A 24957-nucleotide genomic window follows, 5' to 3' on the forward strand; every position below is an offset into this window, starting at 1 on the left:
CTGGCACCCGCCTTATACTTCGTCACCGCCTCGTAGGCGAGGAGGGTATATGCTACATTTGCTTTAAAAAGGCCTGCAGCGGCCATGCCGAGTCCAGTCTGTCGTTCTACCGGGTGGTAGTAATAGCTTGGTTTAGGCTGACAGTTCGAGACAGCGCCTGTCCCGTCCACTTGTGTGTCGTCCGTGTCCTTTTTGCGCTATGTTTTCAAAGCATTTTTCGTCGCTTCGTGTTCGTGTCGTGCCGGTGGTCAGTGGGCCAAGGCTTCGCTCCAGGTGCTGTTCGAGTCCGTCCTCGTACCGAGTGTCACGTCTTCTGCACATCTGAGGACGTCAAGCAAGCGGAACCTTGGAGGAATGGAAGGTGAGTGTGATCTCCCGTTTCCAGCGTCCGCGCTCGTCACCATGGCCCGTACCAAGCAAACCGCGCTTGCTCGCGCGTGTGTTGCCTCGGTGCGTTAGCCGTTTGCGGATTTCCTTCCGAGAGACTGCGGCTTCGATTCTACCTGGGTGAACTGTTTCCATTCCATTCTGGACGCGTTTAGCCAGGTTTCGGGAGCTTCTTGTTGATTGTTGGCGCGGCGTGTTTACACGGGCGCGCGGTCACCGCTCTAAAGCGGCCGCCCGATCAGGCGGTCGCCACGTGGTGTGCCATCATGGTATCGCCCTCGCGGCTCAGGCCGTTTACGTTTTTCTCGCGTGTTCCGCAAGGCTTCACGAATGCTGATTTATGCAAGGACTTGGTTCAGCGTTTCAACAAGCACGAGCTTGGTGGAGTGCAGGATTTTGGTGCTGGTCGATTTGAAGTGATTTTCAAGACGAGGCAGGCAGTTGAGCGCTTTTTAAGCGATCCTGTTGTTAAGGTGCGGGATGTAGTGATTGTGTTTGAGTACCGCGGTGTGCGGTCCAAGTTCGTTCGCGTGTTTGGCTTCCCCCTGGACCTGCCCGAATCTCTGCTCACTTCTGAGCTCGAGGTTTTTGGAAAGGTGCAGGGCCGTACGATGGAGTGTGTGCCTGGTTTTCCAGATGTCCCCTCTGGTAACCTTAAGATCAATATGGAGATGGCGAGACCCGTCCCGAACTTGCTGCACGTAGCTGACAAGGTCATCCAGTGCGAGTACGAGGGGGTCGTTCGCGTTTGCCGCCGGTGTAACTTTGAAGGACACCACGCGGCCGCGTGCAAGACACCCAAGTGCTCGCGCTGCGACCAGTTCGGCCACGAGGCATGCCAGGCAGCGTGTGCCAGGTGTCAAGGCGATCACGCAGTGTCCACGTGTCACGTGCGCACTTTCGCCTCAGTCGCGGCCAACTCAGGCACGCAAGAGGCTACGGAAGGCATGTTCTTTGTTCCAGAGATGCCGCCCGAGCAGAACAAGGAATCGAGCCCTGTCCACCCAGAGGAGGGAGCTGACGAGGCCAACGCCGGGAGAGAGGAGGTCCCGCCTGCCGCGGCGCTGCCCTTTGTCCCCGCCACACCCAGTGGCGGCGAGGGTGACGCATCCGCGGCGGGGCAGCGCCATCTTGGGCGGGGTCGCCCCCTTCTCTCGCTTCCGCTGCGCCCAGCAGTGGCGAGAAGGGTGCGGCAGAACCTGTTGTTTCGAACAACAGCGAGGGCGCGGCGGGTGTTCCCGAGCCCATCAGCCAAGAGCCTGCAAACCAGCCAGCCTTGGATGCGAGCACATCGGTGACCGCGGCTGCTGCGTCACTGCAGGACGAGGGGTTCAAAACTGTGAAATCCCGCCAGGCGCCACGTGGCAGCGAGGTCTCCTCCAGCAAAGGCCTCCCGTGCGGTCCACTCCTCCCCCTCGGACATGGACTCGGATATTGGTGAGCGCAATTCCATTTGCCAAATTGTCTGGTTGAGGATTGCGAGTGTTCTGTGCTTTCATCCGCCTCCTACTCCTCCACTCACGAGGGGTAAAACTTTCTGCTGGGCGAGTTGGCTCATTATACTAGTATGTTGTAGACTGAAGAAGTTACTGTACTCATCGCTCTCAAAAACACTTCTATGTTTGCACATGTGCAGTTGGTTGCTAAATGTATTATGTGACTAGAATTTGTTTACATTCTGAGTGTAGGTGCTAAGAAATTGTGTAATCTGGGAATGTATTGACTGGAAGAGATGGAGTATAACTCCATGGAACATTTTTACTTGCAATTTTGAGCGTATGCACCAGGACTCTATCAGCGATGTTGAACTGCGGCTCAGTGGTTATGGTGCTCGGCTGTGCTGACCCAAAAGACGCGGGTTCGATCCCGGCCGCTGCGGGATTGAACCCGCCTGTTAATGTCATGACCATTATGCAAATTGTTTTGGCAGTAGACGTGGACACTATATGTTGTTCTTTGCTGCTGTTGTGCTTCAAATCTAACATTGACAACACAGCAGTGGCAAGGTACAACAATTGCACACATTAGGTTTCAGAGCGTGTTGAGCATGAGGTAGGTTCTCTGAAAGTAGGCCAAAATATAGGTTTTAATTTAGTTTCTTAGTGAGCTACTTCTGTTCGCTATCTGACGTGACTGGCTTCTGAGTTGCAAGTTAGGGTAGAACTTCTTAGCTCTTTGGGGGGCATCATTATTTGACAGCATTAGCAAGACCATTTACTTGCTGTGTATACTTGGAAAAAGCATGCCACCACCTCTGCTGGTTGTAATGGTGTGATTCGTTGGCAGTACCGTTAACAGGATGTTGCTTTAAAATGTTGCTGTTTCGCTTTTGTGAGACTTGTGTGATGTTCCATTCACAGAGAGCTGATGCCAGTGCTGCCCCAAGATGGCATCTTTGTGGTGGACTCACTCCTTGTAAAGCCCAACGCCCACCAGACCGATGCAGTGCTGTGGAAGTGGAGGGATGATAGAGGGCTATGGCACCCATACTCTTCTATTGACTGCAAGATCATTGAGGTTGGTGCCTGCACGTTCACTTGTGGCTGCTATTTTACAACTGCAACCATTTCATACTGTGTCCTGGTTCACAAATGAGCGAGCGCTGGGCTGCGTACGCTCATCACCTTTTCACTGTTTATGCCTTGCACTGCCTGTAGTGTGATATTTAAAGTTAAACTACAGCGTAATCCACTTACGATACAGATATAACTATATAGTGCTTAAGATGCTTTGTCTCCTTGCTTTTTTTTTCATAGCCTTCTCCGCAGTCCTCAGGTGCATTTGGGCAAAGCATCGAAATGATGACTAGCTTGGCTGGCATTTCCTCTTAGTCTCTGAATGGATCATGCCGTCAGAATTTGACGAAATTATGGACATGTGCACCAGGGAATTGGTTTAGAAATTTATCCAGGATTTATATTGTGAAGAAAAATAGCGTAAGATGCATCATTTTTGCGTTTGTTATAGGGCAGATTACACGAACTAAGAACAAAATAGCAAGGTTCTACTGTATTTCTCTGAAGGGCTGTGATGGCTTTGCAGGGTGTGTAGCAACCTTGAATCATCAGGGGAATTTTCTTTACCTGGAGAAATGAGGGAATTGTGAGGGATACGATCAAGTGACAAAGTCAGAAAAAAGGACTGACTGAAATTAACGCAGTGGTCTGCCGCACGTTTCGACGGTACTGCGAGTGCCCAGCACACGGTCTTTCCACGTTGGCGTGGCATATTTTTGATTCTAACATGTATAAGGCATGGCAGCCTGTCTGTTTTAGGTGTCTTTTTCTTCTCATCCATGATGTGAGCATTGTATATACTGGTTCATTCTGTACAGGTTCCTGGACTCGACAGTAAATTTGCCACCCTAGCGTGGCATCAAAATCAATCGAGAAATCTTGCTCTCGGGCCTCATCAATCTTGTAGGCTATTGCAGAAACAAACAAATAGAGGCTAGTTTCGCTGCGGTTTGAGCTGTGATGTGGTCATAGAAAGCTGATATTTTTTATGGAAATCTCTTGGTTAGTTATATGGGGTTTTATGGCGCATAAGCAACTATGGCTATCATGCGCCAAACACAAGGGATTCTCTTGGTGCTTGTCCCGTGGCATTGCTGTTGTCGAAAGGGGTGCCAGAGTGAGCACGGGTGCCTTCATTAGAAAGGCAGGAAAGGGCAGTACTTTACACTGGTAGAAAAACCAACCTTTGAAAGCCTGAAATAATCTCTGGCAGTACAATGAGCAGTTTATGAATCCCCTGAAAGCATGCGGAGTGTTTCGTTTAGATAATTTTCCAGCATTTTCTCAAAGTGGTGCTCTTTGTTTCTTCTGTAAAAGCACGTATGACCACCACTCTTATGAAGCATTAAAAGAGAGCAGAAACTTGTGAGCATAATTTTTAGAAACTTCCAGATCTAAGATCACTGAGGCACTTCTCGTCTGGTGAGAAGGAAAACAGCTGCTGTCACGAGGTTGTCACGAGGCTGCGTGGAAGACGTAGTCTTGTTAAAGCTCTCACTCGCGTTGTAGCTTAAGCTGCTGTTCATTGATTTTTCTGCGTAGTCTTTTGTTTCTCAGCATTGTGCCACGTCACGTCATACGCCTTTGCAGTGCGAACTGTGGCAAGAGCATCATCTCCACTTGCCAGCTTACAAATTCAAGCTGTGACGTTTTTCCCTGCTCACAGTTATGCTTCAGGCAAATTGTACCATTCTACATGATTTCCCCTCATTCATTGCGATGCTCAATAAGCATTAGGATGTGATATATTATGAGGAGTAAAATATTGGTGTGGAATACTCTTTCATTGGTGCATTTTGAGGAAACATGTTTGTATTGTAATTTTAACTATCTGTATTGATATCTGAACTACTCTAGAATATTCAGTTGTATTTGCTGTGAATTTTATTACTATTGGCTGCTTCAAAATGAAAAAATTTGATGTTGACACGCACTTGGCAGAGAACATCAAATGCTGGGAAGAATAAAGAAAAGAAGAAAAGAAGCTTTCTCAAACAGGGAAAGCAAATCTCTTTTCAATGCAGCTTTTGCAGCTTCATTAATTTTTTTCTGTGAATTGATCATGTATACTGCCCATTATTATCGCCACTATGTTTCTCGCTTCAACAGTCGGGAATTCAAAATGAGTAGCTTGCTGGACGCCCAGTTCTAATTTTCTTTGTTGAATGTTCCAGCTCGCCTAGATAGCATATTTAACTCAGGAATGCATTTAGCGGCTACATTTTTGTATTTTTGTCCGCAGTTTTTTGTTATTCCATCCACACTGCAAGGAAACTCGACCATGTAACGCACGCCGAAAGATATTTGAGTGGGATTGGATTCGTACTTTACGTGCAATGTGGATAGCACCAATGCAAGCAGATGCTGCTTTCAGTTGGCATCTAGATCACAAGGAAAGCAAATATTTATTTTAAAAATCATTCTACAAAACAAATTTTATCTGCTTATGAATGCACAACATACAGTGCGAGATCACCAAAAAAAACTGCCGGAAAACTTTGCACCCTTTTATCCTTTTGGAATGGGCTGAGTGTTCCAAGTCTAAAAACCAAAGCTGAATACAACGGCCAAATCGCGTATTCCAACAGTGATTGTCCCAAGTGAGCTGCTTGGTTTCAAAACTCGACATTGCCCCTCACCCGCTTGTCTTTGCTAAGCATATCGTAGTACCGGCCGGCAATTCGAAAAGCCCTGCTATGCACAGCGTGTGTACGAGAGCAGACGACGCAGCAGTTCCTTTGTCTCTACTTTTGGAGCCCGCGTGACCAGGGTTGCTGCTCTTCCTTGGTAGTGACGTTATGACACACCCCGGCGCTCAGAAAGCGAAACCGCTCGGTATAAGTAACACGGTAATAAATTATTTATGGTGCATATGTAGCATATGGTGCATATGGAGCCTTCGACCTCCTGTGTGCCGCCAGCGTCGGGAGCCACAAAAGGAAATGCAGCAGTGTTGCTGGCTGGCCAAGCTTAACTGCCAAGACTTGATACCTGATAATTTGATCCTCTTAATTAGTACTGGTCTGACCCAGTGAAACCCTTTTGTTGTTTGTCTTGACTATTTTCATTCTCTCTTGAGCTCTGTGCACACTTTTTGTGTGTCGTTCTTCCAGCACATATTGAACAATGTTGCCTTTATCTTTCAAATGTCCATGCACAAGGCCACTACAGGAGTGTGTAGGCTGCTGCGATAGTGTGTTGGGAGATGTCCTAATCTTTTTCTGTCTTGCATGCACCTATTCATCGTTCCAGGCTACTGGCTCAAGAACGTGCTCACAAGTCTGCACCCTGGCCTGCAAGCAGAGTGACAATAGACCTATGTCGGCCGGAACTGCTGTGCCAAATAAAGCATTCCTACCAACATATGCCTTGTCAGTGATTAATGAAGCGTATGAATAGATTACTAACAACTGGTTGGCCCTATAGACAAACCATGTTACAAAACAGTCGGTTGAGACCATACCCAGCCACCACATTGTTTCCTCTGCAGAGCCGCATATTGCCTTTCTGTTCGTGCCCCTGCAGCAGAAAATGCTGCAGAGTTAATGAGGAAAATAAATTTCACTGAGAAGCTGCTCCGAGACTACTGCTAAAAGGGTACTGAAGCCCAGTGGAAATGTTAATCAGGTAATGAATGTTTGTGGGCGCTGCACGTGTACTTTCAATGCATAGGAGGGGCCAATTTCAACTTTTTTTACAGGTAGGTAGCGCCTTTTCTGATTCCACCATCCCTTGGTATGGGATGCTTCTACCTATACTGCCACCTCATTCAGCACTGACAGTGCTAGGAAAGCTCTTGCTGAATATTGTAATCTGGGTGCTTTTAATTGGATGGTCTTTGTAGGTATGTCAAAAAGGCTAGGCAACCGTCCTAGCACTACTGGGGTTCCAACCAACAACAAACTAGGGAGATTCTGTAGCGCTTGGCTCTCGCTGGCAGTTAGTGAAATTGGTATATCCCTAAACTGAACTTTAAAAGAACATAAAGAAAACTCTTCCACGGTAATTCATGACATGGAAAGCATGACGTGGCTAAATTTCTCTTGAAGGCACTTTTTGAGCAGGAATTGGGTTTCTCTTAGTTTTCATGATGATGCTTTGGGTGTACAAACTGGGTAATGTTGGTCTTTACCTGTTAAAAAAGGACTCTAAAGGTGGTGAATTTTGGTAAATTCGATTTACAGTCTTCTCTTACCGTTTCTGACCTATCTTTCCTCAAACAGAACAGTGGCTGATTGCATTCGCATCACTTGTTAATGTCAGATTAAATTTTTTTCTTGCTCTGACCTTTCTTATCTGCTAAGGGCCATTATTGCCCGAGAGGTATGTAGGGTGTGTACTGTACACACACGGAAATCACTTCATTCAAATCTGCGGTATTTACGAAAAGGTACTTCGATCCCGTCAAAATCTCGTATTTCAGTGCGACAAAACTGCCGGTAGTACACGCTTATTCAAAGGCCGCACAGCTTACCTGTCCTGACCGATGATAAAGCATGGCAATGCAGCGTGCTGCACTCGGCCATAGCGCTTTCGACAGCCCCCGGACCGATAGTCTATGAAAGGCCATTACATGCACTATGCGCGCGTTGCTTGGTGTGGGTTGTGGTGTTTGCAACTGCTTCACTGCAGTTCTTTTTTTTTCCCCTGCGCTCCTGTCACGACGTGAGACCAGTTTATTTTTGAACATGCTAGGCCGATCGAGTGGCATCTATGAGGCGCCGCTAATGCTGCCAGTGCTGATGAGCGGTCGCGTAAGAATGACAAGACCAGTGAATGAATTAAACCCTCTGGTCGGGCTCTCTTTATTCCGAACTCTGTGTCAAGAACTATTTTCGCTCCCCTTACCCTTCATTTCAAATCAGCATGATTTGAACAAATTTTCAGACCCTTAACAGTTTGAAGTATTAGACGTCGAGATATGCCCGACCATTGGCGCTTGGCGTTGCAACGATATATATCCTTTCCATGGCGCGCGCACAATTTGGCTCTAAACGTGATGGTCCTTGCCTTCATCTTCAAAAGCCTTGGCGCAAATCTCAAAAGTTTACTCGCAACAAACATAAATATAAGACTGCTGAAAGAGAGCACGCGGCTACAAAACCACCGTGCCGCTCACACGTGTCCACTATTGGCACCATCAGTTTGAATAGAATTTGACCCAAAGTTTGAGCTAAGAAAGCGAGCACGAAACAACGAGAGTTCACCGTGAGCGCGTGTGTTTGAGGAAGGGTCGTGCACAATAAGTTTTGCCACTAAAAGCACTGATCGTGGTGCTTGCGTGCGGTACAGCGAAACGGTGATATCGATACGAGATGGAAGTACGCGTTATATGTTGTTCCGCAGCTGGCGCTTCTATAGTCCTCACAATGAAAAGTGGAAGGATTGATTTTTTGTTCTGCAAAACAAACCTCGAGTAGAACCCCGCTGTTACGTTCGCGGTTGCTGTGTTTTACCAGTGCTACGTCTTCATGAGCCAGTCCAGCTGCCATAGATCGAAGCCCATGTATATGTAATTGAAACTCGATCGCCTGTATCTGTTACATAATGCAACTGTTGCATCATTTCCGCATCGCATGCCGCGGAAGTCGCCTCCCGATGATAGCTTACACTGTTCCGGCATTCGTTCAATGCGTGTGCAAAGTCAGTGCTGGGTAGAAAAAGCGAAACTATACACTCTATCGGCGCTTGTCCGCCGCTGTGTTAGGCGACTTCTGGCGGGAAGCCCCCACGCCAAAGCGAGCACGCTTACAGAAGAGGTGATTTTTGGTGCGGCTGTTGGCCCAGTTACATCGCCGCTGTGATGCCAGCACGAACGACCCTAAGGCGCGAAAACGAAACTATGCCGCGGCAGACAACACAAGCAGCACTATACGAGATGCGGTTACGCGTGCTGGCTCCGACGGTTTTGTTTTTGCCATCCACTTTATTCTTGTCACCTGCACCTTGTCACCTGCACCTTAAAAAAAAAAAATTTGACTTGGTCAGTGACCCTGTTTTTATTATGCCTCTACCTGACCAGACGACGTTTCGTCAAACTTGACTACACCTTAAGATACACAATTTCGAGATTCCAGTAGGCGATGATCCTATGGGATTAATGTGGCCACCGCGATAACAGCGAAGAGGAGCACGCGTACCGCAGCTTCGCACGTTCTAGGCGTGCTTCCTCTTAGCTGCTAAAATCCTTCCACAGACAGCTGCTCAGAAGCGGAATGGACATTTGAGCTACAGTTTGCATAGCATCATGGAAAAAATAGCACATTCATCACTTGTGTTGTTTGGTCTTCTTTGCTCATGCAGAACAGTCCAGAGAAGGACATGGCGCACACGTCATAATAATAAAAAAAAAACTGCAGGAAACGGTGCACAATTTTTTTTCACGCTAAACATTCATGTACGTTTCCTGGCTGTTACTTTTTTTTTGCGGTCCTATGAAATACTCTGCAGCAATGTGTTTTGTTGCATTCGATGCTCTGGTGCATTTAACAACTATATGTGGACACTTGAGTGCACTCTCAACTCTCACTTTAGGTCGTACACGCATATATGTAGCCCAAAAATTTAACTTCATATTGTCTCTCCCAGATGCACACAAATCACGTACATCACCACCTCGACAACATGACCACAGATGCCATGCATATTCAAGAATGCTGATTCCATGGCTGCAGTGGAGGTTTTCGGCCAGAAGCATGGGTAACGGGGAGAGCTTGCACAGGTTGATCGCTTGCAACCGAGAAGTAATCACTAGCGAAATGCGTCGTAGTATGTGCACCGACATTTGCAGCTGAACTGGTTTTTACTGCAATGTGAAATGTGTAGTAGTCACTGAAGTAGAAAATAACTCAAGCGTGTACTCCAAAAACAAAAAAAAAATAAAATAAAATTGATTCAGCAGGTGACTGTGAGAGTTTTCAATTGCAACGTAGGTAGGTAGGTAGTAGGTTTATTTGGCCATATTATATACAATATGCCCTCGAGGTGAGGCTAAAGGAGGTAGACCAAGCATACCTCCTGACAAGGCCTACACCCCGATCACACATCATGGAAACGGGGGCCGAATGGACATGAAAAAAAACAATGAGCAAACATGATCACAATAGAAAATCGTTAATGATAGACAATAATAAATATCAATTAACAATAAACAAAACATTTCATAATATGCACATTTAAAAAAAAAAAGCAGAACACAAACACACACTAAAAAAAATAACTAAGTATACAGAATTAGCTGAAATTTAACCGGGCGAGAAAAGAATCGTCAGCTTTTTCTTGAATACAGACACACTATAACTTTCTAAAGCAATCTGAATAAGAGACTGGTAGGTATTACACAATGTTATGATTTGATAATCGGTTGTTTGTTTACCATAATTTGTTCTGGGTCTTGCAGTATATAGGGCAACGGAACGTAGACCATACGCAACGTTTCTTGAATTATAAGTGTTAGAAAAAGAGCTAAAGTCATGCTTGACTTTATAAAAAATATGAAGAGCCAAACTAAAATTGTATGAATGAAAGAAATTGCGAACATGAAATGTTTCGAAAAGATTTGTTTCAACAGATGAGCTTGAACTTAATAAACGTAGAGCTCTTTTCTGGAGAGAAAGCAATTTGTATGAATCAGTTTTGTTGCATGTACCCCACACTAGGTTGAAATACACCAGGTGAGAATGAACAAGGGCAAAATATAGCTGTTTTTTAACTTGTAGTGGGAGGAGATGTCTAACACGATAAATAACATAAATAGATCTGGCCATTTTTAGTCTAATGTAGTTTATATGATCAGTCCAACCCAAATCGCTACGAAAAAACACACCAAGGAACCGGCAACTATGAACTTGCTCGATGTTAAAGTCATTAAAAAATAGTTTGATGTGATGATCTAATGGTTTGTTTTTTGGATGGAAGAGCATAAACTTTGTTTTGTTTACGTTTAATTGCAGTTGATTAACATAGAGCCAAACCGCTAACTCCTCAAGCCAGGCATTACATTGGTGTTCAATTACTTGGAGACTGGAGCCGGAAAAAAAGACATTAGTATCGTCGGCATACATCATGATATTAAGAGATTAATGGAATGTTTACAATGTCATTAATATAGAGAATAAATAAAAGTGGTCCCAAAATTGAACCCTGAGGGACACCGAATTTTATCATACCAAAACTGGATTTTACATCATGAATCTGAGTGTACTGTATCCGTGCAGTTAGATAACTTTCCAAAAGTGAATTTGCCACTCCACGGATCCCGTAAGTCTTTAATTTATGGAGCAGTATTGTATGTTGCACAGAATCGAAAGCTTTGCGCAGATCAAGAAAAATTCCAACTGAAAAAAGCTTAGTTTCTAAATTGTTAATTATAGAGTTCTTAATATCTAACAGAGCAGATTCTGTTGATTTACCGGCCTGAAAGCCATACTGTTGGGGGCAGATAAGATGTTTAGCTTGTAAGAAATTGTTTAGTCGCCTATAGAGTACACGCTCAGCTAACTTCGAAAACAAAGGCAATACCGAAATAGGACGGTAATTATTTGGGTCATTTTTGTTGCCTCCTTTGAATAAAACGGTAACTCGTGCGACTTTTAATGTGCTAGGGAATACACCAGAAAGTAGCATTCTGTTACAAATATGCGTAAGAGGGCCAGCAATAATATTTACAGCACATTTGATAGGAAAAGCAGCAACTTCGTCATCTCCAGGTGAGCAGGTGTTCCTAAAAGAATTAATGATAGAAATAACTTCATCCTCTGAAGTAGGGGACAAAAATATAGATTCAGTACTGCAAGAGGGTAAGTATGAGTCTACAGTCCGAGTTGAATGACAGCTAGCAGAGGGTCGGTATGCTCCGGCAGCTAAAAAGTGTTCATTCAGCATATTGGCAAGTGAAACTCCAGCATAATTCACCCCATTGACTTTCAGCTCAGAGGGAAGACAATTCTTCCTGTTCCCTATAATAACGTTAATACCTTGCCAAAGTAATTTAGGATTGTGTAAGATTGACGAAAACTTATTAATATAGAAACAAGATTTAGCTTTCTTTAGATTTGAGTTTAATTTATTTCGAAACTTCTTAAACTTAACTAAATCATCCGGGCATCGCGTTTCCAAAAAACGAGAGAACATTTTGTTCTTTTCTTTAATTTGTTTCAAAAGTGCTCCTGTCATCCATTCTTTTCTAGCCTTTCTATGTTTTTTTATAGTTTGAGTTGGGAACGCAGCGTAATAGCATTCAAGCAGCTTCTGAATAAATATATCATAAGCACGGGACGAGTCATTTTCACCATATACATCTAACCAATTAATTGTAGACAACAAGTGACAAAATGTGGAGATGCTCTTCTCATCATTAACTCTACGAGCGTAAACGGGTTTGTTCAATTTGGTCGTATCAGGAAAAAGTGAAAAGAAAGGCAAGTGATCACTAATCCCAGAAGAAAAAACACCGGATATGCAACTCTGAGGTGGGAAATTAGTGAAGCACAAATCAATTAATGTTTCAGAGTGCAAGGATATGCGAGTAGGCAATTCAATAGTATTGTCACAACCATTTGACAGCATTATTTCATTTAAATTAATCTTCAGAGCGTTATCCTCCAAAAAGTTGATATTGAAGTCACCTAGCACAATGATACGCCAGTTGTTTTGGTTTGCAAACTTCAGAAAACAATCAATGAAGCGAAAAAAATTGTCAGAATTTCCTTGAGGGGGGCGATACACAACCATAATAGCAACTCTATGAAAAGCAATGCAGACAGTTTCAAAATCAGTACAAACAAGTGAATAATCCGACAAGACCTCAAAGCACAAATAATTTTGCACATATAAAGATACACCACCACCACGCTTTCCATCTCGAAATACTGAAATAGGTTTGTAACCAGGAAACTCGCTGACATCTGCATTTGAAGTAAACCATGTTTCAGTGAAGGCAATAAGGTCAAAATTAAAGTTCAGTTTAGTTAATTCAGCTTCTACTTCTTCTGATTTATTTTTTAGGCTTTGACAATTCAAGTGGTAAAGAGATAGTGTGTTGCGAGGATTGTAAGCACCGTCCTTCAGAAAATCGGTGAATGACTCGGCAGTAAAATAAGCCATTGTTGAGCAGGTGTACTGCGCAGTCTCGCAGCAACAGTGATTAAACCATCTTATCAATGTCCTCCTCACAAGCTATCCTGATGGCTCGTGCACCAGCCTGCTTTCGAGCGTAGATCTTTCCTTCCTTTGACCAGACGAAAGCGTACTTCATTTCCTTAGCCTTCATTTTAGCCAGCCACAGTAAATTCCTGCTAGAAGCCGTCAGGTTATCAAAGAATCGAATGTCATCTTCGCATTCTTTGCGCTTTGAAATCCAGTCTGTTTTTGTGGATCGGTTGGCAAAACGGATCAAAACCACAGGCACCTTGTCAGGTTGAGATGGAAGGCGGTGTAGCCCTTCAATGTCCTTTGCTACAAGTGTGGGCAAGTCAAGCTTCACAGCAAGGATGTTTACTTTGCTCAGTAAATCTTCACCATCTGTCACAGGCATTCCATGTATTTCCATGTTTTGCCGCCTACTGTACTGGCTCAGGTCGTTCAATTCCTGACGCAGTTTTCGAATTTGCTGCTCGTCCTGGTTTGCCTCAATGTCGTCAACTCTCTTACGTAGGAGCTCGATTTCCTTGTCATGCCTATTAGATACTTCGAGCAATTTGTCATACGTGTCAGACATATGTTGTACAGACATTTCAATGCTTGAAACGGTTTCCTTCAAAGATGTCAGATCATCCACTTTGGCTGTGAGATTTGCCAAAGACCTACTAATCTCAGCAAGCTGTTTGCATAAGACAGCAGAAGATGCATTACTGCTGCTATCATGACTGCGAGACGCCGAAGAGCGACATGTCAAGCATTTCAGGGCTTTTCTTAATTCAGCATTTTTTGTTTTGAAACTCCGCTCCCCAACCCCTGCACACTTCCCTATATGAAACCTTTGACAGCAATCCGCACAAGTCATAAATTCTTCACCATCTATAATGTCTTCGTAGCATGCAGAACAAGGATCAAAATTTTCAGATGACATTGCAAGCAAGACACTAGACCATGGGCAGCAGTGGCAGCAGTGGCGGCAGTATGCACTGGCAGCTTAACAACAGTAAGAAAAGACAACTGACCTGCAAATTCAAAACAGTTGTTTGAGCACTCTTGTGCAGCAACGTGCCACCGCCACCGCTGCCCGATGTGTGAAGGCTCTCGACGACTTGCGCAGCTTTATAGCCAGAAGGAAGGGGCGTATCTTCACGTGATGACAGCACGATAGGCAGCCGCACACGGTGCGTCAACGAAGCCAGCAGAATGCAGATCGCGCTTGATACGGAAATTCTTGCAGACGGACAGCAGCGAAGGAACTGCAAATTCAAAACAGTTGTTTGAGCACTCTTGTGCAGCAACGTGCCACCGCCACCGCTGCCCGATGTGTGAAGGCTCTCGACGACTTGCGCAGCTTTATAGCCAGAAGGAAGGGGCGTATCTTCACGTGATGACAGCACGATAGGCAGCCGCACACGGTGCGTCAACGAAGCCAGCAGAATGCAGATCGCGCTTGATACGGAAATTCTTGCAGACGGACAGCAGCGAAGGAACTGCAAATTCAAAACAGTTGTTTGAGCACTCTTGTGCAGCAACGTGCCACCGCCACCGCTGCCCGATGTGATGCCCGATGTATATATGCCAATCCTAATTTATCTTCGAGAAAGTACTCTACAAGCTATAATTAGTCCAGAGTGAACTTGGTCACGAAAATGCCCTTTCTGATGCAGGTCAGTTACTTACCGCACGCTACTTGCGTTTGCACTAGTGATCCGTTCGTTATAGCGGTGTCGTGCCCCCCTGGCATACGCGACGCCTGTCGTAGGATGTTACGCTGCGCATGCATGTTTTCGCTCAACGCGTGTATTGTCTACTTACAGCTTATTATGTCAGGCGATGTCGAACTGAATCCCGGACCTGTCGACAGTCATGCAGATGTCACACTTGAAACTATTGCCAACGCAATAGCACGATTAGAAGCCACCCAGACTCCGTACTCGCAGAGCTTACACTCATCCGCACAGCTCAAACGAAATTTGACAAACTTGTAAAGGACCTTTCTTTGCGCGTAGACGCACTGGAAAAAAGCGTTGAAAATCCCAAGTCAAGCAGGGCAGACTCAGATTCAATCGCGAAGTTGACCACGCACATTAAACAGCTAAACGACAAATGTGATGACGCGGAAAATCGACTTCGCCGATCTAATCTAATATTCTTTGGGATTCCAGATGCCAGTGACGAAACATGGACACAGTCAGAACAGCAAATATCACTTTGTTCACAGGAACTAGACATCAGTATCAGTGACACCGCGATTGAACGCGCTCACAGACTGGGCCGTTTCAAGCCTGGAAAGAACCGTCCAATTATTGCTAAGTTTTCTCATTTTAAAGATAAGACCAAAATTTTGTCAGCTATACCGCAGCTCAAAACATCAACCTATGCAATACGTGAAGACTACTCTGCCCGAGTCCGATTAGCCCGCCAGAAATTGTACGCTTTTGGCAAGGAATGTAACAGCAAGTTCAAGATGCGTTTCGACAAACTTATCATCGATGAAAAGCAATTTATCTACGATACCGAATCCGATTCTGTTTTAGAGGTCAAATCATAGCGCTCACTGCCGACGGCTACGCTTCCATTTTCCACTCCCCCTCACCAACAGTCTGGCCGGAATAGAATACCTGCTCATAAGGTCATGTCAGTAATGTACACAAACATCTGCAGTTATTTATCAAAAAAAGAGGCCATTGAAACTCTCATTCATGACAACGACACCGACATTGCCATTTTCACGGAATCGTGGCTGAATTCTGACGTTGATAACAGCGAGTTACTTGACGATGAAAACTTATTCACTATTCATAGGCTTGATAGGGTTGGGCGCAGAGGAGGCGGAGTGCTGGTTTTTGTAAAATCTAGTATACCTTCATTTCCAGTCAAGATTACTTGTAGCCACGAAATAACATGCGTCCGAATATCTCTACCTTCTAGCACTGTTATCCTCACTGCTTGCTACCGTGCGCCTGATTCCGATAGTACCTTTGTTGAGGATCTTTGCAGTGTCCTTTCAAACTTGCATTTTCGCTTTCCAAATGCTGAACATGTGGTCTGTGGGGATTTCAACTTCCCAGACATTGACTGGAACAATCTGTATGCACCTTCTCGTCAGTCCAACGAATTTCTTGACATGGTACTCACATCTAACCTCATGCAAACAGTTAAAATAGCAACCCGGGGCACTAATATTCTTGAACTTATCCTGGTATCAAATCCAGATTTTATCCAGTCACTGTCATGTGTTGATTTCCTCAGTGATCATAAATTGCGGTTGTGTGATCTTTCTATTCCAATCCCCATGAAACAACCGTCAATAAAATATATCCGTAGTTACAAAAGAGCCGATTTCGCTAAGATTAATTCCGAGCTTAATAAGTATTTTCCGTACTTCCTAAATTCTTCTCCTGCTCGAACAATAGATCAAACCTGGCTGCTCTATAAAAATAAAATTTTATCGCTTATTGATGCTTACGTTCCCCTCATACGTATTCGCGGTGATGCTAGGAAACCGTGGTATTCCAACGCACTAAGAAGACTATCGAATAAAAAGAAACGCCTCTACCGTGAAGCGAAAAGTTCTACTTTCGCTTCTAAATGGCAAAAATACCTGGCATGTCTTCACCAATATACACGGTTATTACAACACAGTAAAAAGAAATTCTTTCATCAGGACTTGAAGAACATTATTCGTAATAACCCAAAGAAATTTTGGTCCATACTGGCACCACACACTCACCATTCACGAGACATCACCTTGTTTGACGAACGTGCTGCATCTGTTCCCACAGAACTCCGCTCAGATACAATGAATTCATATTTTTCATCGGTGTTCACCCATGAGCCCCCTCAAAATATACCACCAGTTCCCAATTCAAATTTTCCCCAAATGCCCCCCATTCACATTGCAGCGGAAGGCATTGTGAAAAGAATTGATGGGCTTAAAACGTCGAAAGCACCAGGCCCTGACGGAATTCCTGCAAAATTTCTTAAGAGCACTAAGGAAAGTTCTAGCCTATTCCTTCATGTCATTTTCGAGCAGTCATTGTCTACGGGTTTGCTTCCGAAAGATTGGAAAATAAGCAAAGTTGTGCCGGTGTTTAAAGCAGGTAACATATCAGATCCCTCCAATTATCGCCCAATCTCTCTTACATGCATTGCCTGTAAGCTTCTAGAGTGCGTCATATATTCACATGTCGCGTCACACCTCGATCAGAACAATTTCTTTTTTACTAAGCAGCATGGTTTTCGTTCCGGTTTTTCGTGTGAAACTCAGCTATTTGAATTTACCACTGACCTCCACTTAAATATGAACTCTTCATTCCAAACTGACATTATCTTTTTAGATTTTTCTAAAGCCTTCGATCGCGTGCCCCATCTTCGCCTCATGTCTAAACTCTCCGGACTGTCCATTGATCCTCTCGTTTTATCATGGATACATTGCTTTTTAACAGGTCGCTCCCAATACACAGTAATCGACAATCATCCTTCAGGCACTACTAACGTTATCTCTGGCGTTCCCCAAGGTTCCGTTCTTGGCCCACTTCTTTTTCTAATCTTCATTAATGACCTTCCTTCCGGTGTTTCATCCACTATTCGGCTTTTTGCGGATGATTGCATCCTTTATCGTCGCATTGTCAGTAACAGGGATCAACTATCGCTTCAGAATGACTTACACATAATAGAACGGTGGTGTTCCGACTGGCTTATGCAGCTGAATGCCTCAAAGTGCCAATTCATGCAAGTATCGCGAAAACGTTCCAACATCAGATCTGCATATTCACTCCTGTCAAACACGGTAACCCAAGTCCAATCATATCGGTACCTTGGAATCACTATCTCCAGCAAATTAACCTGGTCGAAACACATCTTATATCTAGCATCTAGAGCATCAAAATCAATTGGCCTCATCCGAAGATCTCTGTACCTAGCCCCTCCTTCTGTTCGAAAATTAGCATACGAAACATTCTCCCGTACCATACTTGATTATGCAGCGGCTATATGGAATCCTCACCAAGCATACTTAATTAACACCTTAGAAGCCGTTCAAAACCGAGCAGCCCGTTTTATATCCTCAAATTACAATAGACACAGCAGTATCACCAGTATTAAATCTTCACTTAACATCCCGCCACTAGAGCTCCGACGGAAAATCGCACGACTCTGCCTCTTTCATAAGTTATATTACAATTTCCTGATCTTCGTGACACATTATTACTAGCTCTCATCAGAACATCGCGCCGCCTGTTTAACCTCCTCAGCATTCAACGTATACATGGATCGACCTTGGCATTTAATAAATCTTTTCTTCCAACTGCAATAGAAAATTGGAACCTGCTACCCGACTACATTGTTAACGAGCGCGACGCTACTAAATTTCGACAGGCATTAATTAATCACTGTACTGAATAAAAGACACTTCACAAACTTCACCCAGTTACACTTATTCTTTTTCTTGTTGTTGTTGTTGTTACCGCCTAATTCAGCCTTGCGCCCTTCATTATTGACCAACGTTGTATTGTGATGTATCGTTTTTCATTTTATTGTATTGCATTATGTTTTGTTGTATTATCGTATTATTCTCAGTTGCATTTGCCTTGTCCCCCCCCCCCCTTATGTAATGCCTCAACAGAGGCCTTTAAGGGTAAAATAAATGATGATGATGAAGGATGGGGTACAGCCGGGAGACGCAGGCCAAAATATTACGACCGGCAATCGTGGCTGACGCACGACGCTGAAGCTCCAGGACGAATATGCCAGTTAATTCCCAGCACCTCACACCAAATATTACGCGGAGGCCAGCCGAAGAATGAGGCGAAATCGACGATAGACAAGAGAGAGATCGCTTATAGTAAGGGAGTAATTACTCACTGCTATCCACCCAAGCGCAGCCATGCGGCTACAAAGGAAGGCTGTACAGCTTCTACAGAAATTTGGTAGTTCAAAGAAAATTCGTCCTGGTTCGAGGTTCGAAGCCGGGTCCACCTGTTCACCGGAGCAGTGAAGCGGAGCAGTTGGTGGATGCCAGTGGGTAATTACTCCCTTATTACAAATCTTCTCTACATTGGGAGTTTCCTCTAAATATTTGACCAACACTGTTCTCACTTGGAGTTATCAGTCAATTCACTCTCGCCCTACCATAAGCTTGCCGTCCCGGTTAGCTCCACTATTAACTGATTAACTGGAGTGTAACCTTTGTTTTATTCCTTTTGTGAACAATCCAGGTTTATAGCACTCCGTACTAAGCTTAAGATCTAGGGAACTATGAAGCTCATTTCTTGTTGTTTTCATTTCTGCCGAAGTGCACATGCTCTATCTATCGCAGTTACTTTAATCTCGCCTTAGAAATGCTTACATACTTGTGTGAAAATTCTACATTCAGACTGCAGCCTGTTTACGATTAAATCCTTAACTTTGGTGACGTATTCTTCTCCTTCATGTAATTCATCACTAAACTTCCATTTTTCGCAAATAAACTTCGTAGCTGTGCTCTTCCTACCGAGGGTAAGCATGACTAGGCAATGATCACTGAAATTGGCATACACCGTCTGACAGTCACAACACAACAACGCACAATCGATAGGAAAATATACACAATCCATTCTTGCATGACTACCTCCCTGAAAGTTCGTGTAAACTGCCTGTGCTTCACGCGTCAATATCGAGCCTGAATCTTCAAGGTCGGGCTCACTTTGGATTTGAGGAAGCAATTCTGCACTCTTGTCTCGAAAAGAACGGTTTATTGCTGGTCCTCTGATGTGCAGACGCAATTGAAGTCGCCAATCATTATCACATGTCTCTCAGTTAAGTAGAAATGGCTTGGCCTAGTGAAAAAAACTTTCTCTTTCATGTACTGCATTCGGCGCGTATACACATAAACTCTCCAATTCATGAAAAGCATCGAGGTGTGGTGATAAGGGCACGAAACGAAAGGCTGTGGCTCGGAGAGACGCCAGCCAAACGGGCGCTTAGTGACGAAAAGAGGCAGGAACTGTCGAAAGAGATAAAAGAAATTTGCTATTGAAATAAAGTTGCATATCGATGGACGAGAATCGCACTGGAGCTTGTGCAATATTACACAGAGCTCTTCAGCCTAAATATACCGGACACTGAGTGCTTCAGAGCAGAATTTTTATCTCTGATGCGAAATTGGAGGAAGTACTTGTGGAATCCCTTGAAGCTGACATATCAGCTGAAATTGAAGCAGTGATCCTAAAAGTGAGTTAAAACATGTCTCTGGGGCCCGGCGGTCTGGGCGCATCTGTATATAAAGCGTTTGAAACATAAATAGCTGTCTCCCTTGAACGACTGATTAGGAAATGCTACGAAAATAAGTTGACTTCTGCTTCATTCCGAATGGTCCACGTGGTACTGATTCCTAAAACAAATGATGCGATTATGTTGCAGTCACTAGAATCCCACTATCCAGTCAGTTTAACAAAGGTGGATTACAAAATCTACATATAGGTTCTAGCTCAACAGCTGAAAAGTGTCACTAACTGACTTGTAGGCCCACATCAGACCTGTGGCATAAAAGGCAGGACAATCTTATCCAGTATTCGTACTGCGGAGAGTGTCCTTGAATTGTGCGATGCAATGAATGGGCATGTGGCCATGTTGCAATTAGACCTACACAAGGCCTCTGACAAAGGTGTGCACTAAGTTTTATTCTCTGTATAGAATCACGTCAACGTTGGAACCGTGGTTACAGAGGGCGTTAAAATGGTATACACTGGTTGCGCAGCGAAGTTGGTGATAAAGTAGCAGCTATGCGAGAGCACACCTCTGCCGTCATCTCTGAGGTAAAGCTGTTCTTTGACGCCTCTTTTCTCTGTGCTCCCCCTCAAGCCATTTTGCTTGCGGCTGCTTATAAGGGAAAACATCCGTGGATACATATTCTATGAAACTTAAGTTGGAGTGCTAGCATATGCTGGTGACTTAGCAGTGTTTTGCACTGATCACGGTAATCTGAAAGATGTCGACCAAGGGGCTGAAACTTTTTTTTCTGCAGCAAGCGGAAGTGATATTAGCTGGACCAAGTGTTCCGGTTTCTGGCATGGTAGATGGCAATACGCACTGTAGGTGTTTTGCAACCTGCAATGTGCGGTTACGCCCGGCACCTAGCTATGTGTGCCCCTGGATGATTACCGCGTGAGTACAGAATACTGGGTAAACGAAGGCGTATGAGTTATAACTCAGACAGGTAAAATAGGAGGGCGTAAATTTTCAAGGCTTTGCAAAAGAAACTATGTGCAATTGATTTCTAGTTGCTAACATTTTTTTAAGTAATGGAAGCAGTAAGTTTTAATAGGACCAGTGCAAAAGCTGCACAGAGTTTTCACGACCTTTACTGGGGCGTCAAGTTGGCAGTTAGCCGTAGTAATGTTTCAAAGGGTAATATGGAGGTTTTGGTGGTCATATTTGTCCCTAAAGCCAATAGTAACCAGATTCTTTTGTTCTGGGTGACCAAACCGATGCTTTTCTGAGAACGGTGATTCAGGTGAGGCTACGCGATTCATTGCCTGAGTATCTAGGGCCGTCTACATCCACAGGCCAAATGGCTTTAAGCGCGTTTTTGCGCGAAGTAGTCGTGTCTTTCGATATATTACCGCCAAAATTCTCCTGTGAATACCTAGCCGCCGTCACTCCCAAGAAGCTGTATAAATATCTTCACATATTCTTGCCTGTACATTTGTATCGCACGGTATATGTTTTGGGTTCAGAACGAGATGTTCTTAAAGGGGTAGAGACATCAAATTCCAAGGTTGTACAAAAGACTGCCATACGTTTCCTTTGTATGTGAGGACAATAAGAGCGAAGTATTAAATTTAAGGGATGTATAGAACATATTTTAATTTCATTTTAAAGTTTGTGAAAATGCTCACTCTTGAAGTCTGAGCCATCGCTAGTGCATCAATATGACGTAAGAACAGAGCAGAAAACACAAGCAAGTATTTTCTACGTCACTGCACAGTTTTCTGACGTACGGGACCAAGTTTTGCGGTTTCGCGACCTAGCAACCTTGGTTACGAGTGCTCACGAGTCATTTTTTCTGGACGCTCGCGAGTGCGACGGTGCTTTACGCACGGCGTTGCCGCAGGAGATGTCGTTGCCGAAAGATCCACTTTTGCAGAGGAATATTGCCGGTGCTCTAATCTAGGAAGCATTCTCTGGTATCATGGATGTTATGTACTTTCTTGTGCGAACGTGAAGTACGCCGAGCATGCCGGCCGGCCAGCCTGGATCTCGTCTGCCGGTGTCATAAAAACGAGTTAAAGTGTGTTCTTGACGTAAATAATAAACCGTGGGATAAAAAATGTGAAAAAATGTGTCATTTTTGAGGATCGCTGACCAATACTGAGCTGCTGGCAAAGATAACGACTGTGATACGAGCAAACTTCTTGCCACAACCGCCTCGCAGCTGCCGCTGGCCCGACGTTGGGGTCCGACTCGCCTGGCGCCCACTCGCTTCGCTGCTGAAGGCGTCGCGAAGATTTACCATACTATATTTTATTGTGAGATGATGCTGTTGACAGTAAAGCGATGTGTAGAGTAGGCTTTTTATTATAGCGCAGGCGACTTCCGAAACGCCGGCCGCTGCGGCTTCGATCGATGCGAAAGAGGCTATAGGCCTAGCGACGGCCACGGCAACCAGGCAGCAGAAGAGCTCGTCGCCCGGAGCGCCCGCCAGCGTTGCCGTTGCCGAAAGCTCGAAACATAAGCAGGCATGCTTTGTCGCTGCTCGAGCAGTCTTTCTGATAACAAGGCGATCTTGTCTTTTCTTATGAGATTTGTACACCATTCTAAGCAGCGCTCAAGCACTGCTGCACGGCGGCGAAGTGCGACACCGGTTGTGGGCGGAGCTTGGGTAGAGCGGCGCAGCGATGCTCACCGCTCCGTGTCCCTGCTTGCAGTGGGCGCAAGCGACGATCGGTGCGGCGCGTCGGCCAAGTGGCCATATGGCTTGATGAATGTTGCTGCGCGTGTATTATTTGTCTAAATAATTATTGCACTTCATGCTCTGAGCTCGCTACTTGCTTTTGGTCGGCGAATGTTTTCGCTCGGCCACCGATCTGCCCAAGACACGTCGGCCGACAGGTCTCGTCGGCATCTTTGGTCGGCGGCGTTGTCAAGGACGACGCTTGGTAGTTGGGGCGTCGTCGTCGTCGTCGTCGGTGCAGTGTGACTGGCTAGTCGGGGAACGACCAGGTTGGCCGACGTGACCGTCGGCATCAGGGTCCCGTCGGCATAGTGTGAACGCGCCTGAACTGCGCGCTGGTCCCAGGCTGCCCTAGTCGTCGCTAGGCCTAGGTGATTTCGCTTCGAAGCCGCAGTTGACAGCGCTTTGGAAGTCGACTGTGCTATAATAAAAGGCCTACTCTACACATCGCTTTAGTCCGAACTCGTCCCATAAAAGAAGATAAGTTCGATTTCCACGACGCCTTCAGCAACGGAGCTAGCAGACGAGCAGCGCGCACGAAGCAGCAGCGTCGAGCTGTCGGGATAGGACAACGTCGGCGTGAGGTCGGCGCTGTTGTCGGCAGAGTGTGACACACGGGTCGGCCGACGGCTGCTATCTCGGCGACGCGACGGCGATGCGCTCGTCGGGCGACGACCGGCGCTCGGTCGGCGTCTGCGCAGTGTGACAGACGCGTCGACAGCACGAAAATCGCTGCCACCGACCATCGCCAGACTGAAATCGGCAGATCGTCGGCCTAGTGTGAACGCGCCTTTACCATTTGACGTTGCTTACACGCTCGGCGTTCGCGGGCACAATCTGAGCTACGTCGGGCCTGACGCCTGCCTCCTCTTCGGAATCGCTGGCCAGCGGATCAAAAATGAAGTGGTTGTCGGGGTTCGAACCGCGGCGTCTCCTTCCTAGTCTGCGTCATCCCGCGATTCCTCACAATCGGTGTCTTCGCCGAAATAAAACTCTTCTTTCCGACTCGGAGCTATTCGGCATTGCGACTTGCCCTCCGCCCGGCTCTCCGTGTTTACGCGCACCACGTGCGTGTCAAGCAGACGACATGCCTACACGACGTCACGGCTTTCCGGACCCACGTTACAACGCATTGTCTGGTTTTCGACGTCACGCAAGAGCCTGGCAAAACCTGGCAACTACGAACCGAAACCGAAACTGCTGGGTACAAATAATACGATTATTAATTATATAATGCGAATTCATGCTTCTAAGATGGTGTTCCATGCTCACTGAATCACTACGCATTATTTAAAACCCAGAGGTACAACACAAAAATGTGGTGTCTCTACCCCTTTAAGAGAGTTAAATGAATGCCGGTAAGACCTTCCGTTAAATCCTTCCTTTTCCTGTTGTATACAGGCACTCTACCAGTGAATCCATGGCTAAAAAGCAGTGGAATCTTTGTACCTTGTTCCGTAGGTGCTTGATATGCAAAAAGCGAGAGACGATTTAGCATATTTTTCTGTACTGCCATGACGCAGTGTTTTTTTGGGATGTTCTAAAACGCAGCATAAAAAAAAAGGATTTGCCGATAACTCTTTTCGGAATACGTTTTCCGCCACGTGCTGAACCTGGGGGAGTGCCCTGCGATCTTTCAATGATTCTGTGCATGCATAGCGCGTAGAAAACACGCATGGTTCTCGGATATGAGCATGATGTGCTGACCCCTGCTCGACAGTACTTTAACGAAAGTGTGCAGTATATTACGCGATGTTTTCAGCGAAAAAAGTGATCCTCCTGATTGGCTGTCGGTTCTGGACAAAATGACCACCCGAAATCCTTTATAATTAACAGAGTAGCCAAACATTGACTGGTGTTTTAATGCTCATGTAACATTTCCGAGGTACCATTCTTTTTGCCAAGCCGGTACTAAAGAAAAAGAACAAGACGCTGTAAGCTCAAATCATAGAGCGACTTGCTCCGATGGATCATTGGTCCCGG

General features: G+C 45.2%; 1 protein-coding gene and 1 pseudogene across 1 annotated transcript; both read left to right on the forward strand.

Annotated features, from left to right (window-relative positions):
* Positions 1-24957, forward strand: part of LOC149327124 (alpha-tocopherol transfer protein-like) — a 563535-nt pseudogene that overhangs the window by 139148 nt on the left and 399430 nt on the right.
* LOC149327125 (uncharacterized) lies at positions 654-1492 on the forward strand. The gene is made up of 2 exons (XM_089563436.1): positions 654-1433; positions 1478-1492. Exons 1-2 carry the CDS (start codon positions 654-656, stop codon positions 1490-1492), a joined length of 795 nt encoding a protein of 264 aa, XP_089419562.1.

The sequence above is a fragment of the Amblyomma mixtum genome, chromosome 10 (assembly GCF_055824585.1).
Source record: "Amblyomma mixtum isolate Tamu chromosome 10, ASM5582458v1, whole genome shotgun sequence".
NCBI classification, from domain to species: domain Eukaryota; kingdom Metazoa; phylum Arthropoda; class Arachnida; order Ixodida; family Ixodidae; genus Amblyomma; species Amblyomma mixtum.